Source organism: Paramisgurnus dabryanus, chromosome 12 (assembly GCF_030506205.2).
Source record: "Paramisgurnus dabryanus chromosome 12, PD_genome_1.1, whole genome shotgun sequence".
In the NCBI taxonomy this organism is placed as follows: domain Eukaryota; kingdom Metazoa; phylum Chordata; class Actinopteri; order Cypriniformes; family Cobitidae; genus Paramisgurnus; species Paramisgurnus dabryanus.
The window spans coordinates 20,673,327-20,692,462 of record NC_133348.1 but is presented as its reverse complement, the minus strand read 5'-3'; the positions used below and the strand labels follow the sequence as shown (position 1 = coordinate 20,692,462).

General features: G+C 37.5%; 1 protein-coding gene across 8 annotated transcripts in view; it reads left to right on the top strand.

Annotated features, from left to right (window-relative positions):
• The window catches only part of fryl (furry homolog, like), a 111,250-nt gene that overhangs the window by 45,031 nt on the left and 47,083 nt on the right, over nucleotides 1–19,136 (top strand). For all 8 annotated transcript variants that reach the window (XM_065257128.2, XM_065257125.2, XM_065257124.1 and 5 more), the window contains 10 exons: nucleotides 1,704–1,918; nucleotides 4,397–4,450; nucleotides 7,045–7,184; nucleotides 8,264–8,360; nucleotides 8,546–8,625; nucleotides 8,934–9,014; nucleotides 13,170–13,338; nucleotides 15,488–15,580; nucleotides 16,584–16,682; nucleotides 16,989–17,090. In XM_065257128.2, the coding sequence (XP_065113200.1) occupies nucleotides 1,799–1,918; nucleotides 4,397–4,450; nucleotides 7,045–7,184; nucleotides 8,264–8,360; nucleotides 8,546–8,625; nucleotides 8,934–9,014; nucleotides 13,170–13,338; nucleotides 15,488–15,580; nucleotides 16,584–16,682; nucleotides 16,989–17,090 (1,035 nt within the window). In that variant the 5' untranslated portion in view covers nucleotides 1,704–1,798. The remainder of the gene's footprint in view (nucleotides 1–1,703; nucleotides 1,919–4,396; nucleotides 4,451–7,044; nucleotides 7,185–8,263; nucleotides 8,361–8,545; nucleotides 8,626–8,933; nucleotides 9,015–13,169; nucleotides 13,339–15,487; nucleotides 15,581–16,583; nucleotides 16,683–16,988; nucleotides 17,091–19,136) is intronic.

Below are 19,136 nucleotides of genomic sequence, written 5' to 3'. Positions count from 1 at the left end.
TCTGCCAATGCATTCATTTGATTTGTGTGTTGCGCTAACTTGTTTGTTTATGTGTGTGTGAACTGTGTATAATAATTATGTATATATAAATATGCAAACATGCATGTAAAATCTTAATTAAAAAATATAAATATATAGGCCATATATATAAATAAATATAAATATAGGCCATATATATAAATAAATATAAATAAATATATATATTTTTTAATTAAAATTTTACATGCATGTTTGCATATTTATATATACATAATTATTATACACAGTTCACACACACATACGATGTAAACAAAAACTTATATTTTGCTAAAGATTAATCATTATGCATCCCTAACCATTTTACATGTAAGTTGCCGTCATGTTTCTACAGTAGCCCTACACAGTAAACAAACTGTTTTACAGAGCGCGTTTTGTCCCCACGTTGTCTCAGATGACAACATGTTTGTCCAGTGGCGGCTACCGTTTGGGTTTGGGAATTGAGGGGTGAGCGGTTGGTTGCAATTCACAACCTCATCACCAGATGCTGCTAAAATGTACACACACCACCTTTGAATAAAACTCCAGAATCTGTATTGTCATCAACCTATTTGTATAACATGATGATGAATTTCTACAGTAGTAGATGACAACAGACACTACACTGCATTTAGTAAAAATCCAAAGGCAACCTTATCTTGTATACATTTTGACTTGTCCTCCATGATTCCTAATACTTTATGACAGGAAAGCACTTAAACATGGCAAACACGTAATTACGACTTCAGTAAGGGGAAGTTTCTGATAGCATGTGAAGGTAGCATTAATTCAGAAAGAAAGATAAAGTGTAACAAATGTTTAAGAACTTATTTATTTCAGTACTGAAAAGTAAGGATAGGAAAAATATGTGTATTCGACACAGTGTTTTAGTGCTGTCTTTTACAAGCTGGGCAATATCACATTCATTATTGCAGGTGATCTGTTCACGGTCCACAATTAATGCGAAATTGTCCCAATTGTCAGTGAACTACGGCCGCTACTGTTTAGCTATGCCGCTCCATCTGAAAGCCGGTGATTGCGATTTATTACTAATCAAGAAACCGGCTTTACTGACGAGATGTGCATGACAATCTCATGCGATTTATCGTGCAGCCATATTTCTTTTTTAGTAGATTGGATCAAAATATAATATTCATTGGCAAACAAGATTAGCGAAACAGCACTTGATTTGTTACGTGACAAAGTGTTTCCTCACAATAGCAGTTTATTAAGCATACTGAGGGATTTTCATTGACTTCCATTGAAGCAGAACAAGCTCTTCTCTCTCTGTTGGGATTCAGCCACGTTATGCATTTTTGGCCTAACCTTTGCGCTAACTTATTTTTGGGCTCTGGAGAGGTATTTGTTTTTCCACCTGTTACTACGGAAACAAACAAGTTAGCGCAACACACAAATCAAATGAATGCATTGGCAGAACTTTTTTGCCCAGGCAATTTTTAGTTTTAGTGCGAACATTTTTGTACAAACACACACATTCATTCTCTCAGTTTAAGATGCATGTCTGTCTTTACTTCTTTTACAGGTGACAGTATGTGTTTTTTCACTTATGATTTGATTTTGACCTTGTTGTGCCTCATGATCTTGATCTTTCTCAATAGCGTTTCTATTATTAGCACAATTATTGTCATATTTGCTCACTTTCTTTTTCTCTCTCTCTTTTTTAACAGCCTCTGTCCCTGTAAGCAACAGCAGTGCGAGTAGGCGAGGAACCTCCCCCTCTGCACCCCCAATCTGGGAGAAGCGTAGCATCCACCTCGCCAACATGTCCAGCATTACCATCGACCCCGAGCTCAAGCCCGGGGAGTTCGTCATCAAGAGTCTCTTCGCCGAGTTTGCTGTGCTTGCGGAGAAGAAGATAGAGGTGGTCATGGCCGAACCGCTGGTCAGTACCTCCATTATTTAAAGCACCATTCAGACCGCGAGAGACTAGCAATAGCAGAGCAACGCATTCTCATTCATTTCAATGTAAGGTTGGAGACTTCCGGTGACACTAGCGAAAGTTAAAATGGCTTATTTGGAAATCATCATTGTATTGATATCACTATTAAGTTACCGCCCATATCTACACATTAACACCTATTCAGTGATATAGCCCTACTACAGCACACTGATATTTGTGAATTTTAAAGAGCACCAGTTATCCGATTCACAATTTTACATTGTCTTTGGTGTGTAAGTGTGTATTAGTACATGTTAAAGATATGCAAAAGGGACAAACCCCAAAGTAAACAATGTCGCCAGTAGTTGTCTCCAACGTAAATTTCTTTTCTTGGACTACAACAAACACATGGATTGTAGACAACGGTTTACTTCCTGGGATTGGTGATGTAGAGAAGACCAACATTATCATAATTCCTCCCGCTTGGAGCCTTTAAGTTAACTTCTGTTAGCACTGCATTGTGAGCGAATCTTTCAAACATGGTAAGGAGCGTCACATTTCCGGCTGACATCAAAGGTATTCAGGGTAATCACAACGTACAGATTAGCTGGCCAATCAGGGACACGGCACTTTTCAAAACAATGAGTTTTGTACAAAATCAGTGCGTTTCCGGAAGAGAGGGAAATCTGGAGCTACAAAAATGAACGGTATTTGGAAAATAATGTGTTTTTTTTAACCATAAACCACGCAAACACTTGTATTATTACCAAATTTAGCAATGAAATGGGTGCAATTTAAAAGGAGCTCCAGCAATGCTGAAGTGGTGATGCACAGTATTACACTTTGGTGCTTTTTACTTGGAAAACAATAGGATGCTGGTTCAATATTTAATATTTTTACTGTGTTGCATTTCGCATAATACATGGTTTTCCTGTGTAACAGTTGGTAGACTTTGACGGCAGCAACAGCAAAATCATGGGTTTGACTCCCAAGTAATACATGGACAGATAAAATGTGCATGTGAAAAAGTGAGAGACCGATATATTGTCCGGCCGATATATCGGGCCGATATTTGCTAGTTTTATGTGTATCGGCCGATACGTGGCTGCCGTGTTCGCAGATTTTTTCTGGCATTATTTACAGACAGGGTCCTGGAAGCCGCAAGCGATTGCAGGTCATGTGACTAAAAACAAACAACATTTCCATTACAACATCGAAAGATGGTTCCATAGCACCCTCACCTGTTTTTACTATTTGTTAAATATAGTTTTTTTAAGTTCAATAAATGTTACTATTTTGAAATTGAGACTTGTAACATTTGGCATCATCATTGTGTCATTTTTATGTTGTAAATTGAGTGAGCAAAAGCAGTATCGGCTCCAAATATCGGCCAAAGAAAATCGGCAGCCTGTATCGGTCATCGGCTAAGGCTGATGAAGCAAAAATCGGTATCGGCATCGGCACTGAAAAATCCATATCGGTCGATCCCTAATGTGAAATGCGCTGGAAATCTCTTTGGATAAAAGTGTTTGCTAAGTAAATGTAAATGCAATAGATTAATGTACTGTAAATGTAAAATGTCCAAAAGATCGGACCTCTGGTGTAGAATAGGTTGTGTAACACTCAAATATAAATCCAGTGTTTTTCCTAGAAACAAAAGTGAAGGTTGGGATTCTTGGAATGCTGTCTTGTGTTTAAATCTTCTCGGCTCGCAGAGAATTGCACACACATTTTCTGCAGATTTGCCCTTAAATGCTTCCTCTCCATGTTCTCTCTCTCTTGCTCTCTCTCTCTCTCTCTCTCTCTCTTTCTCTCTGTCTCTCTCGCTCTCTCTCTTTGTGTGTTTACACAGTGGTAGATTGAGCTCTCTCTTAGTTTACACAGCAAGAGTTTAAACTGCTAATGTCTGTATCAAGGGGCTACAGAGAGGGACTGTTTCATAATACACTTTCTCTTTAGCAGTCGACTTTTAGCTCTGTCCTTGAACTTTTCCCTCATTGTAAAGTGTTGGTTTTAATGTGCACCAAGATGTACTGGCCATACAAACATCTTCAAAAGAGTCATTAGCTTCATTCCAATTGCCATAGTTTCACTTCACCATGAAGCTGAGCGGCTTCGGCTGCATTAAGTGCATTACACTGTAAGTCACTGGATGCAGAAATTTTATACAACAATATCAGCTCTGACTGCGTGCACGTGCAGCATAGACGGTTGCGTAGATTATAATGTAAGTGATCTAATTTTGCCCTGACTGCAAATCCGTAGCCGGTGTGTAAGCAGAGAAACACTCTGCCCTGTTGCTCATTTCACATGCAAATAATACATACAATACAATACAGAGGTGCAGCATAAAGCAAATAGCTCATAAAAATGACTCCTTTTGGCGTCAAGAGCTTTTCGTAACATTTATAAGAGGACCTCAAGAAATATAAAAATCTTTACTATGACTCACTTTAACCTTACATATGTCTGTTTATGCAGGAGAAGCCCCTGTCCCGCTCACTGCAGAGAGGAGAAGATGCACAATTTGATCAGGTTGGTTGTGTGTGTGTGTGTGTGTGTGTGTGTGTGTGTGTGTGTAATTGGGGTAAAACTGTGAAATCGCAAAAATGAATCTGTGGATGTTTTACGTCAAAGCAAATGAGACATCATCCTGCAATAGATCCAGTCAACACCATTAGGCCTGTGTGTGTGTGTGTGTGTATGAAATAATGAACCAATGAGAATGTGCCCTGTATGCAGAAAATCCCAGCAAAATGTGTCTGTACATCTCTATGCTTTAGAGTTTTGGTGCGTGCGTGCGTGTGTGCGTGTGTGTGAGTGCTAATGTTACCAGCAGCAGAATCGCTGTGTCATCCGCAGCAGTAGATCAGCATATGCTTGTGTGCGCTTGTGTGTGTGTGTGAGAGAATTTATCATTTCAGGGTGTTGGGATGTGTTTGCCAAGTGGCCTGACGGCGGGGAGAGCAGTTACATAACTTTTCTCAGAAATATATATCATCCTGTCCAACACACACACGCTCACTCTTACCTGAAATACCATATACACAGTGGGCTTCACAGTCTGAAACCACATTGAATATCTGAGAATCGAACTTTAAATAAATATTATTATATTACAGAGGCTAATCAGATTTAAGACAACTACTTGAAACTCCTTTGTACAAAAGGTCACATTGCCTTCCTTCCATTGAAGTACATGATATGCACATAACCAAATCTGGCTGGGATAGCATGGATCATTAGGTTTGATTTAAACATGTAGGGTCCAAGCCAGCTTTTTTACACCCTGTCAATTTTTTTCAAATTCAACTTTATGCTGACAACGTAATAAAGATAAACTCGCATTTTCCTTGCTGGTCTAAGACCTTTAGATCCCATTCAAAACATTTTCACTTTCACCTTCTGCAACAACTCATACCTACTTTGCACCTTGCGCATATGGCTTTTTTCCACATTAGTAACTTTTGTACACACACACACACACACCTGTACAGTAAGTGATGTGTAGTGGAGATAAATGAGATGTGCTGAATCACAGAACGCTGAACCATTTTGTCAGCATACACACACATCTACTGTACCGCTATAGTTGATAAAAACTGTGTGTGTGACAGCTGGTGCTGGGTTACTGCAGTGAACGTTTCGGTAGCAAGTGGACGTATCATCCTATACACTCATACTGCTCTACAACAGAACAAATCAATACCTGAGATGCTGCCTACTCTCCTTTCATTTCTTTCTGCATGGTCCTGTTTAGATATTAAATCAACTTGCCATGATGTTCAGTGCATTTAAACTTTATAATGTAGTATAGTTTAAACATGAACAGACTGAAGTAATACTGTAAGGCGGCACTTGATTTTTTTATGTGAGGGTTTGACTGGAAAATATAATTGTTTCACTCAAAATAAACATTCTTTTTTCTTATTAACATAAGCATTGTACATAAATTAATTCTTTTTTTTTTAAGTCAGTAGTCTTATAAAAGTGGATTTATTTCTTACTTTATCTTGGACAGCTGTCATAATAGCCATTCCTACATAAACAACAATGGGCTGGGTGCACCTTTTAATATTAATTTACCTGCATGTATATGGCCTTGGTTATGTTATGTTTGTTCAAAGATGTTAAAAACTTTGACTATTGGTCAAGGTCAATGTCTTTATATAGCCCCTATTGGGCGGTTTCCCGCAATATTATCCACCTTCAATACCAGGGGCTGCAATTCTAGGAGCGCACTTCTAAGACGCTGTTTTTTTTCTTGACAGCACAGCCAATCGAATTGTAGAGCTACAGTTTAGCACGCCGAGGTAGATGCGATTCTGCCTCATACGCACGTCTAGTTTGCGAGAATTGAGCATTGCCACGTTTAATGCCCGAGTTGAATTTTTTTTTACTTTGGCCGAAAAACACGCCGCGTTAACCAATCAGGAGCTTGCTCTAGTAGTGACCTGATAACAGGAAGCGAGCGGAGTCGCAGAAGCCTATGGAAGGCCCTCCCATAATGCGAATATCCTAGTCTCAGACTAAAATGCATATTTGAGCTGCCAAATCTAACAAAACACATTTTACTCTCATATCTTTACATACATCAGGGTCATTGTTTTGTCTTAAGATGCACAACAGTATTGTTTTTTTGTAAGGTTTGTTTGTGACATCTACTTGTTTTTTTGTAAGGTTTGTTTGTGACATCTATTAAATGTCCTAATATAACTATGGCCTAGTCCTTGATTAATCTAAACCCTGTCCGGCCCATATGTATTCACACAAGCCACAGTAAGCAGATATGTCTTCACATGTTATTTACAATGGGAGGGAAAGGGACAGACGTACGTATGTTGTTTCATAGTCTGCAACCAAAGCACAATCCCTCTTAAAATTTAATCAAGAGTGTAGTTTATGTAGAAGTTGATCAGAGGATCTGATTGTCCTAGAGGATTTTGGAAGATTATGCTACACTATTTAAATCATTAAAAACAATCTTTACATACTGCACATTATAAGAGTCCAATGATCAAAACATCTAAAGATGTATAAATATATTCTTCTGAACAGCCCACATAAATTCTGTGTGTTGTTTTGACCTTTGCGTTTTATTGAGTTGTATTACTGTGTTTGTATTACAGTTAATAAGCTCTATGAGCTCCATAGCAGAACACTGTTTGCCTTCGTTGTTGCGGACGTTGTTTGACTGGTACAGAAGACAGAGCGGAACAGAAGACGAGTCGTACGAGTACAGACCTCGTTCAAGCACCAAATCCAAAGGGTGAGGAGACGCACACAGTTTTTCTCTAGCATCTCGTCAGCCCTGGGTTTTTGCCGCTTCTTTGTTTCATCTCACCTTTAGTTCATTTTGTTACATTTATAAATAGTAAATCTGTGTTTTGACATATTGTAGTTTTTCAAATGTAGACATCTACATGTAAACATATTTGTGTGATAGATTTCTGAATGCATGCCTTAAAGGAACACTCTACTTTAAAAAAAGAAAATCCTAGTTTTCCAGCTCCCTTAGAATTAAACATTTGATTTTTATCATTTTGGAATCCATTCAGCTGATCTCCGGGTCTGGCGCTAGCACTTTTAGCATAGCTTAGCACAATCCATTGAATCTGATTAGACCATTAGCATCGCGCTCAAAAATAACCAGAGTTTCGATATTTTTCCTATTTAAAACTGGACTCTTCTGTAGTTACATTGTGTACTAAGTACCCGAAAATAGTCCTCTGCTATTAAAAGTTACCAAGGGGACTATTTTCAGGCACTGTGTAATATCATTGCACCTCCTGCAGCTGTTTTACGGCAGCAAAGTCCTTGATTATTATGCCAGAGTGATGAGAGTATAGTTCCTAGCCATATTGGCCTAGAAAACTTAGAATTTTCCGTCAGTCTTAGTACACGATTTAACTACAGAAGAGTCTTAGCGATGCTAATGGTCCAATCAGTTTCAATGGCTTATGCTAAGCTATGCTAAAAGTGGTACCGCCAGACCCGGAAATCGACTGAATGGATTTCAAAACGGTAAAAATCGGGGGGAAATCCAGGGGTGAGCATATTTTCAAAATAAGTGGAGTGTCCCTTTAAGATTCTCATTGACATACATTTGATTAAATACGATTAAGGATCTAATTAAATGAAGGTGAGGATCATACTTAATGCTATTAATCCACCATTAGTTACGATCTTCCACAAAATAAAAAATTATGTGCAGATTTAAACTAGTCAAAGGTTAAACTAGTCCCATTCAAACAGTGGTTTTGTTCACTTGTGCTATTTTCCTTTGTGGTTAATGTGCTGCTATTTTAAGTTGTGTATCTCTGTGCTGTTTTTTATTTCTCTCTTTAGAGATGAACAACATCGGGACAAAGACTATCTACTGGAGCGAAGGGACTTAGCCATAGACTTCATGTTTTGTTTAGTTTCAGTAGAAGTTTTAAAACAGGTGAGGTTTGGGTGTGTGTGTGTGTGTGTGCTTCATGGCCTAGGCGTGGTGTTTTTAAAGTTATGGAGAGCTGCGTTGTGGCATTAACATGCATGGACTTGCTAACACAATATCCTGGATCATGGAGTTTAAACAGTGACCCTCAAATCACAGACATGCTGATAATGATGAAATGTTTTCGATAGATTCCCCTTCATCCCGTGCCAGACGCCTTAGTACAAGAAGTCCTTAACCTGGCATTTAAGCACTTTAAACACAAAGAGGGGTGAGTGCATATACACAAACACACACTTTTCTATGCAAATTGTACACGGGCAGACTACACAAATGTAAACCGATTGACAGACACGCATACATGCACCTGATTCCTGAAACTCCCTAAAAAATAACACATTTCATCATCTGCAAGCATATGAGCTGTCTAAGTCTTTCTTATCCTGCCCTTCCTATAGCAAATACTGACTTAAGAAGTTGCTACACAAACATACATACGTTTTAATCATTTTTATGTTACTTTCTTGATACTTAGCATTGTTGTGTTGGTAATCTTAAATTTCGTGATTGGCTTAACAGGTACTCGGGCCCCAACACTGGTAATGTGCACATCATTGCTGATCTGTACGCTGAGGTCACTGGAGTCCTTGCCCAGTCAAAGTGAGTCCAACTTACAATTTCACTTCAGTCTGCGGACAGTACATGGGTGATTCTCACGAAAACTTGGTTTTAAAAATGTCAAGCATGAAAATGTAAAAATTGCTTAAATTTCCTTTTTTTCCCACCAGACATTGAAAAACAAAGTCTGGAGTAAATGGGAACATTAATTGAAACACTTTTACTTATCATTTAACACTTTTTGTAACATAATTTAAAAAATTAGTCCTAAAAAATCTCATTACCGCAACAGTCAGAAAACATCAACACTGACATATTTTCAAAATGACATGATAAACCTGAAAGAACATAATTTGGAGATTCTGCACATGCATTTAAAATCAAAGTATTATGCTTCTATTAATTAAATTAACATTTAATAAGCATCTGTTGCGGTAATGATAATCAAAATGTCGTGTAAGCATTCTGACAGGACAATATTTCAAATTAACTGTAAAAAAATGATCTTACCTGGTAGCCATCTTGAAGTAACTGGTCCATGTGCTTGGTCACTCAAAATCAAACTTTATTAAAATTCTGTATGTGTGCTTAAACTGTTCTCAAAAAGTGTTGCGGAGGATGAGAACATCAGGCATGGACACATCCTTTTCCTAATTTTTCTTCATTATTATTATACATGAATATTCAGTAAATATTTTTTCTGTCATCTAAAGTAGTCTAGCAAAACATCCATTTGTTTTTTTTCTAAATATTTTTGTGTTAATTTGATTAAATTACAACATAACGCATGTTCAAACACAGCCGGACACAATGCGGTAATGAGAATTTCAGCAGAAAATGAGATAAAATTGACAAATTATAAATTCTTATGTTGAAATCACACATTGTGCAAGGTAGAACACAGTATTGTGTTAATTCTGATGCTTTTTAATATTACTATATTACACATTTTATAGCTAAAATCATTAGTGCCGTGGTGTTTCAATGGTTTCGTGAGAATCACCCACATGTTGTGTGGCATGTTTTAAAGATATACTTTTGCTACTTATAATATAAAGAAGAGAATATGACACATGAGATGAAATGATGTTTCATTCAATATAGGAGCGGTTGCCTGTTAATGGGAGCTGCCATGTTGAGGTCACATGACCTGTTTTGCAGTTTGATGGAGTTAATAAACTAGGCAAAATATATGATGTTGAAGTGTGCATTAATGACTTGAGCCAGCGCAAATGCCTCTTTTGCCACTAAAGGGGACATATGATGAAAATCTGACTTTTTTCCATGATTAAGTGCTATAATTGGGTCCCCAGTGCTTCTATCAACCTTGAAAATGTGAAAAAGATCAACCCATTAACTTAGTTTTGTTAAAAAAAATTCTGCTAGCATGTGAAAAAATAGGTCATTGAAATTTGGCTCCCCTTGTGATGTCAGAAGGGGATAATACCACCCCATAATCTGCACAAACCTACCACGGCACTGCAATTTAGTGCAGAAATCAGCTCATTTGCATTTAAAAGGACACACACAAAACGGCACATTTTTGCTCACACCTACAAAGTGGTGTTACAATTTTAACATGTTATAATAAATTATCTATAGGGTATTTTTTAGTTAAAACTTCACATATGTACTCCAAAGATTTATTTTGCATCTTAAAAAAAGCCCTGTAAAATGTCCCCTTTAAAAACTACTGGCAGGATTTGCTAAAGACACGCAGTGAAAGATTTGCGCTGAAAAGGCGACATTTTTTTATCGGCACACCAGAGTTTATCTATCATGACAAACTATAAATCGTCGGAAAGGTCTTAGAATGTAGTTTTCATGTTTCAAAATTTTTTAGCAGTAATAATAATGCAGTGACAGTAATTTATTAATTTGGGTCAAGAGTCTGCAGCAAACTGTTGACACCTAGTGGCCATTGTTGGTAAAACCACTAAAAGTGTAACACAAACCTAAATTTTTTGTGATCATTTTGTGTATAAAATATATACTTTATTTCAGTATTTTTATTTATTACAATAAATGTAAACTGCTATAAAAATTGTTCAAGACCAAGAATAGGCTTCTAGACCAAAAAATAAATAAATCACGTGATGCAATTTACCAAGGTTCGCGCTGATCAGTTTACTAATATTTGCGGCATTATTTAATGCCTTAAAAGCATGTATTAAACTTTACGCTAATTTGCTCTGCTCTTATTATGTTGGTCATTATGAAAATTAGATTTTGTTATTAAAGGTAGGGTAACACATTTTGAAAAATGCTAACGGTAGCCGCCTAGCAATGAAATCCCGATCCCACCCTCAAGTCAAATCGCCATCCAAAGTCACGCCTCTTTCCAAACACATGAACACGCACAGATCAGACGGTCACATCTCATGTCTCATTCACCAGTGAGAAAACTTTGCAGTACAAAGTGAATAACACTTCCAAAATAACCAACATAAACAACTGGTTTACATCAGAATTAGTTTAAGCACACGTTCGATTGTGTAGACGTAGTAACTATATCGTTATGCTAATCCGGAAAACGAACACAAATTTCATAAGCAACACAACGTTTCATCAAAGTAGAATATCTGAATCCATCTCAATACAAACATATCGCGTACCTACCTTACCAAAATAAACAGTGCAACGACCCTTTCAGACCCTTTGCCTCCTGCAGCTGTTTGCATCTCGCGGTAAAGCAGTAAAGTTACAGATGTTAATTTGGGTTTTTGCTCTTGCTCATCCAGGCAGTTTTTGCTGTTGTTGTTATAAAAGATGCATTTAGTTTTGTTGCTCCTGTGTAGGTTGTCAATTCAGCAGAAAAGTTTGGTGTTCAAGCTGTTTACAGACAGAGCGCACGTGAACGCGCCGATGACGTATGGTATCTGCGTGGACTCGCTGCGCGGTGGGAATTCAAATTACGCTTACGTATCAGGGACATAAAAGGAAACGTCCGTTCGGACCAAAATCTATGATTTGTTGAACATTTTTTGGTCCTACGCCTTTCACAGATGACATAAATTTTTACAAATACATTTAAACAACTTAACACAGTGATTGCTATCAGAATGTGAGGAGACTTTTAACCAGCATAACTAAAAATGTTTCAGGATCAAATCTGTTACCCTACCTTTAACGTGCGCCTTGTCAGTAACTCACCCGCAGAAATGTCCACTCCCATTAGCATTTTTTTCGAAATTGCACTCTCATGCTAATTACCCTAAGTCATTATAAATAAATATTATGATGAGATGTATTATCAAACATTTGCTTCAGGGTGATTTCTCTGAATAGAAACAAGACACTAGTGTTTGTTTCCCATAATGCAAACCAAACAGCAGAAGTTTAAAGTTGATTCTAGCTCATCCATTGAGATAAAACGCAGTCAGTTGAATTTAACAGAGTTTACACAGCCATCAAACCCTTCTCCTTCTGTCACTCACTCGCCAAAAACTGTATACAGAGGTCTTATTTTTACAGGCTTTGGACACATTTATTGTTACTCTAATTCTCTCCTGGCCACATGCTAAAACTCTCTCATTGCTACATGAAAGTGTCTGTTTAAGATGCAATGTAATTTAGCTCTGCACTGTAATAGTCAGAACCCAAAATGATTTATGCCAGTGCTCAACCTCTGGTTCATGATTTCCTGTGCTATGCTACTTTGTATTTAAAGAGCCCATTTTATATAATGTGATAAAGACATTATGCCTTGACTGAGGTCCTTGCTTGTTTTAATCCAGGCGGTTTTCATTACATGGGTTCACAGTATTTTATGCGTTTTAAGTTTTGGTTTTAACAGTGAAAAACAAGACATTCCACAGACTGTAATATTTAGCCCAAAACTAGTTTTTATCTCAGTTAAGCCTGTTGTGTGGAGTGTTTAGCTATGGTTGAAGGCTGTTTTGCGTCAACGGAGCCCTTGAAACATCACACTGCATAGCTGTCAGTGGCCGTGGGATTAGAGACACCATACAGTAGTTTAACTTGTGAGGGGTGAATATTCAGTTCCCACTTTTGACATTTTTACTGTTGTAAGGCTGACAAGCCGATATCTAGATAATTTTATAGCACATTTAATTCCACACAGCTATGTTATGTATGATATGAAATATGATCTTTACCCCTCTGAAGTTTGTTTCTGTGTTGTTAAGAGGATGAAAAGATGAAGGATTATGGGTTTTGTGTGTGTTTGGTCTGCAGGTTCCAGGCGGTGCGCAAGAAGTTCATCACAGAGCTGAAGGAACTGAGGCTGAAGGAGCAAAGTCCTCACGTGGTGCAGAGCATCATCAGCCTCATCATGGGCATGAAGTTCTTCAGGGTGAAGATGTACCCCGTCGAGGACTTTGAGGCTTCTTTCCAGTTTATGCAGGTCAACATATTCTCCATTTTGTTGGTTTGACCAAATTAGTTTCTTAGGTTTGGTCTTTTGTGATGTTTATGAATGTGTCCACTCAGGTTTTTCAGCCAGTAGTTTTATTTAAGTAGTTGCTGGACAATCAGAGTGGCTTTTAGCGGCCGGGTGTTAGCTACAGTGGCTCCCTGCTGAGATATTGGCCTTATGGATCTTTCCGGCGAGATCCTGCTTGTTTATCTTGTTTCATTGGCAGACACAAGCCAACTTATGGATGTTGCAGTGAGCCTCTTCTCACACTGAATATGTGACAGTCTGTTGGCCTGCTTCGATTTCATTAAACCTTTTTCCTTATGACACGCAAAGCCATGTATTTTAAATGCAAATTACAACTGATAAATGTGAAAGTTTAGATGGTACAGTCCTAAACAGTGTGTGAATTTATTTAATGTAAACCTTGAATGTAACATTCACAAAGAGACAAATACACAGCATACACAGAATCAGGGTAAAGTTACTCCATGGATTACATTACAGTTCACTCTTACAATTGTTTGTTTATCCATATTTTTATCAAAGCAGTCAGAATGGCCAATCCCAGACCAAAATCCCAGAGTTGTTTGAGTCGGCTAGTGAGATGGACCCCGTAGTATAGTCTGTTTTTTACGTGTACGCGAACGTACGTTGATGTCGAACAAACAGCCTTGCAAAGTATAGTTTATTTAACTTGTACATGTACACAGACATTCGACGCATGCGCGTTGCGACAAAATGCAATGCATCTCCTGGACTACATACTACATGGTCAACGCGCATGCGTGACCTATGCGTACAGTATTTGTAAAATTTGGTGGTGCGCATTTGCGCACTCTTCTGATGATGGAAATTGTGTCACACACACTGTACACGGGGCCTTGCGTGTATTTATAAAGTGGACCATACTTCGGCCTTTAAAGGGACATTCCACTTTTTTGAAAATATGCTCATTTTCCAGCTCCCCTAGAGTTAAACATTTGATTTTTACCGTTTTGGAATCCATTCAGCCGATCTCCAGGTCTGGCGTTACCCTTTTTAGCATAGCTTAGCATAATAAATTGAATCTGATTAGACCATTAGCATCGCGCAAAAAAATAACCAACACGTTTCGATATTTTTCCTATTTAAAACTTGATTCTTCTGTAGTTACATTGTCTACTTAGACTGAAGGAAAATTAAAAGTTGAGATTTTCTAGGCAGATATGGTTAGGACTATACTCTCATTCTGGCGTAATAAACAAGGACTTTGCTGCCATAACATGGCTGCAGCAATCGTACTTACTTACTTATTCATTTAGCTGACGCTTTTATCCAAAACGACATACAATTGCTATATCAGAGATCGCACGCCTCTGGTACAACTAGGGGTTAAGTGTCTTGCTCAGGGACACAATGGTGTGTCACAGTGAATTCGAACCCGGGTCTCTCACACCAAAGGCGTGTGTCTTATCCACTGCGCCATCACCACTGCTTTGCAGTTGCAATGATATTACGCAGCCCTGCTATTGAAAGTAGCCAAGGGGACTATTTTTGGGGCAGTGCGTAATATCACTGTAGTGTTACATCATTGCCCTTTGCAAAACTATGTAATCAGCTGGTTAGTCAGTTGCCTGAATGACTAATCAGCTAATTATTCTTGGTTAATACGCATATAATTTACAAAATTAATTTGATGGCCAATTGGGTTTCAATAAATTGGTGAGTTTGTCTCCCCAGTTGCCAACTGCGCAGCACTTTTGTTTTATTTGCAAGGTCTTTGTAGTCGTGTCTCATAAATTCCCCTGAGTAACAGCGTTTCAGGATGGTGAGTCGACCTTTGCCAGCAGGAGTGTGTGCTGTGTGGAGCTATATCTTTACATTAAGTCTGTTACAGGCTGTAAAATCTGGAACTCAATATGCTGCATTTAACAATTGCCATAATCCAGAGATTTTTTTTATTGAGCCAGCAGCTGCAAAGCGATGACAGATTTTCTGAGCACTCATGCTTGTTTGTGTGTGGATCTTACAAAGTATTTGTTAATGGTGCATTTAGTCATCATATCATTAATGTAAGTATTGTTTGTTAATTTAAGTAATTTGCATGTAATTGATTAAATGTCTTATTTTGCATTTGTATGTGTTGGTTAAACAGGAATGTGCTCAGTATTTCCTGGAGGTGAAGGATAAAGACATTAAACATGCACTGGCTGGCCTGTTTGTTGAGATTCTCATCCCTGTAGCTGCTGTAAGTATCATTGAGATCTCCATTCCTACCAATTTCATGTCATTCATATTTAATACCGAAGACCGAAGTGCTGAAATCTTTCAGTTTAGCTAGATTTCACATGCATACTGCAGACATCTAATATGCATTCTGGGTAGATGGCAGTATTGTTTTATATCAAAGTCTGATTTGTTTATAAGTACATGTTAATGATATGTAAAAGGTACAAACTCCAAAGTAAATGATGACGCAAGTTGTCATCTCCAACGTGAATTTCTTTTCTTGGACTACAACAAACACACGAATTGTAGGCAACAGTTTACTTCCTAGGCCTGTTGACGTGGACAAGATATTATCATAATTCCTCCCGCTTTGACTCACAGCTGCAAGTAACTCCTGTTAGCATTGCACTGTGAGCGAATCTTTAAACATGGTAAGGAGCGTCACACTGACGTCAGAGGTATTTAGGCCAATCACAATGTACAGATTAGTTGGCCTATCAGGGACACAGCACTTTTCAGATCGATGAGCTTTTCAAAATCAGAGCGTTTGAGGAAAGCAGTACATCTAGAGCTACAAAAATGTATAGTATGTGGAAAGTGATGTGTTCTTTAACCATAAACCACACAAACACATTGTATTATACCAATTGCACAAAATAACATTGTTTTGGCAATGAAATAGGCGCACTTTAAACTAATCCAGCTTCACTCCAGGTTTCCAAATTTGTGACAACTGATGCACTGTTTATATAAATGAAAAATAAACGAAATTAAGGTTCATGCTGTATTGAAGCCTTTTTTTTAAAATTAGCTTATGACTCTTCTTTAGCATTCATGACTGTACATGTTTTTTAAAGAGGTCTGATGTGGTTCTTTGAAAACACAAGTGGAACCGATTTTATTTTGCATTGGAATAAAGTGCATCTGAATAGCTCTGAGTGATTTGTGAGGTGCTGCTTCTCCAAGCATGTGTGTAGCTCAGCTCAGGGTCTCATGTGTTTGAGCTTCTGTGTGTTTGGTAGGCGGTGAAGAATGAAGTGAATGTGCCCTGCCTGAAGAACTTTGTGGAGATGCTCTACCAGACGACCTATGACCTCAGCTCAAGAAAGAAGCACTCTCTGGTACTGGTTCTAAATGTTTACTGTCCCTTAATCTTTTGTGCTCTAGACAGACCTCCCTTTGCCTGTTTTTAGAGAAGCTGGTCACCCAAAAATTCATTCTTTTTGAGATATATCTATATATAGATATATATAGCCTTGGTTAAGAAGTTATTAAAAAGCATTTTAATTCATTTTGCAAAGGCATTTGGGAGTAGATAATAAATCCTGCGTCTATAACTACTTCAATAATTTACAATTAATTATGCACATATTTATTTTCTTTGTCACGTTTGATTTACTTTTTACTCTTTCATTCTTTGTCACCAGGCATTGTACCCATTGGTGACATGTCTGCTGTGTGTTAGTCAGAAGCAGTTCTTCCTCAATAACTGGCACATCTTTCTTCAGAACTGCCTTTCACACCTTAAGGTACGTGTGTTCGTGATAAAGTGAACTGAACAGTGAGAAATCCAGGTTGTAAAGCATTGTAACGGTTTTAACATGTTTCCCAAATTTTTCCTTATATTAAGAAAAGATATGGAAAAGATTTGTTAGTTTAACGTTACACAGATGACCTTTAAGTAGCTATAAATGCTACATTTCTATCAAATTTTGTTTTGGTGTAAACATTTCCTTTATATTCAGTTGCTGTTTAAAACAAGTCATGCTATTGGTTTCTACTGAATCTAGAGCCAGGGGGCACATTGGGTGATTCATTTTTAAGAGTAAATGGATTCATATTGGATAAGGGAAGGGTGTGGTGGGACAGACTTTTGTTTGTAATATACCTTACATGTAGTTTATGGTAAATTATACCTGCTTCAGCCAATCTTTAAATCAAACTCAGAAATCTGTGTGTGTTTGTATGTGTCTGTTCTTTTTATTGTCAATAGTTTTAATTTTTGTATGATCTTTCTAACTCTTTATTTCAAAATTATCAATTTTCCCTGTCAATCTACTGTATGATGTTGAACTTTATCATGTAAATCTTGCTGATTTGTCAGTGATGCTATCCCGAATATTTGATTCTTGATGATTTGGTGATGGAGAATTTATGAAATATTAATTTTGTCCTTAATTACCGTTAATAGTAGTAGTAGTATACTTTATTGTCCTCGAAAGGAAAATTATTTTGGACTATAAATCCTAATCAGAACTGGATTAGAAATGGTTGTTGCACTTAGGTTATTTGAGCTATGGAGGAAAGCTGAAGGGAAGTTTTCCCCAGTGGTCTAGTGTAATGGTTTTAGCCCATTTAGCTGAGGTTTATGGGATTTCTAGTCTCATTGGTTGATAATTCCTCTTCTAATTGAACAGTGGTCTCTTCATCTATTCGAAAATCTGCTTGTCCATCTGCTCTTCTCTGTCTGTTCTAACCCTGCTTCAGTTTGTCTTTCCTGATCAAAAGACAGTCAGCGTAGATGCCATATTTGATTCGCTGCAAGAAACTGATGTACAGTCTGTTTATAATGTCTTACCTTGGGTACATGGGTGTAAAAAAACAGCCGTTTCTCAGTGGAAGAACAGTCATACCCAGATTCCCCATATTATGACATTTACCATTACTTGAGTATTGTTGTTTTTTTGTAGCTAGTTAAATATGGCATCATTTCTGACTACAGTCTTACTATCACAAATGCTTGCTTATAATCATTTTTAATCCTGCTTCCCATTTATGTATTTACTAATAAAAGTCTGCTGTTTGTCCACTAACATTGAAAACGCCACATATTAGTGATAATCTAAAAGATATAAATAAACTAGGGGTGAGAAAGAGGGGAAAAATAATATTTCAATGTATTATGTATTGATGTATCGCCATTTTTCTCTATGCTCCGAATCTCACCTGTTATAATAAACATTATTTAAATGTCTTCTTAAAAGCATTTGTCTTATAGGAGAAGACCAGTGTTGGGGGTAATACATTACAAGTAATGTGCATTACGTAATAATATTACTTTTCTGAAGTAATGGGTAAAGTAACACATTACTTTTTAAATGTACACATTAATATTTGAGTTACTTTTTAAAAAAATAATGCAAGTTACTTTTTTGGTTTAATTAAAGGCGCAAAAGAGGATGTTTTTGCCGACTGAGAATCCAAAAACGGTTACTGAGTTTTTAAATGAGCGCATGCGTAAGAACAGCCTCCCTCCTTCACAGCACAGGGAACGCCTTCCAAAACTCGTGCACGAATATTTGAACACGATTGTTTGTTTACCACCGGAATATGCTGTGTCGCGTGACTCGCGTCAGTGGATTCATTATGTGAAATGATGATAATAAACAAATAAGACGTTAAAACGTTAGATCAGTCGACCCTACTCCCATTTCAACTAGCATGTAGCAGACTGGTGGTCACTGCCTTACAACTACAGTACAAGAACAACGTCAATATACTTGAATAACAGTACAACAATAATTATTGCCCAAAGAAAGAATAATCACTGTTACCTGTCGGGAAGAATTTTGCGA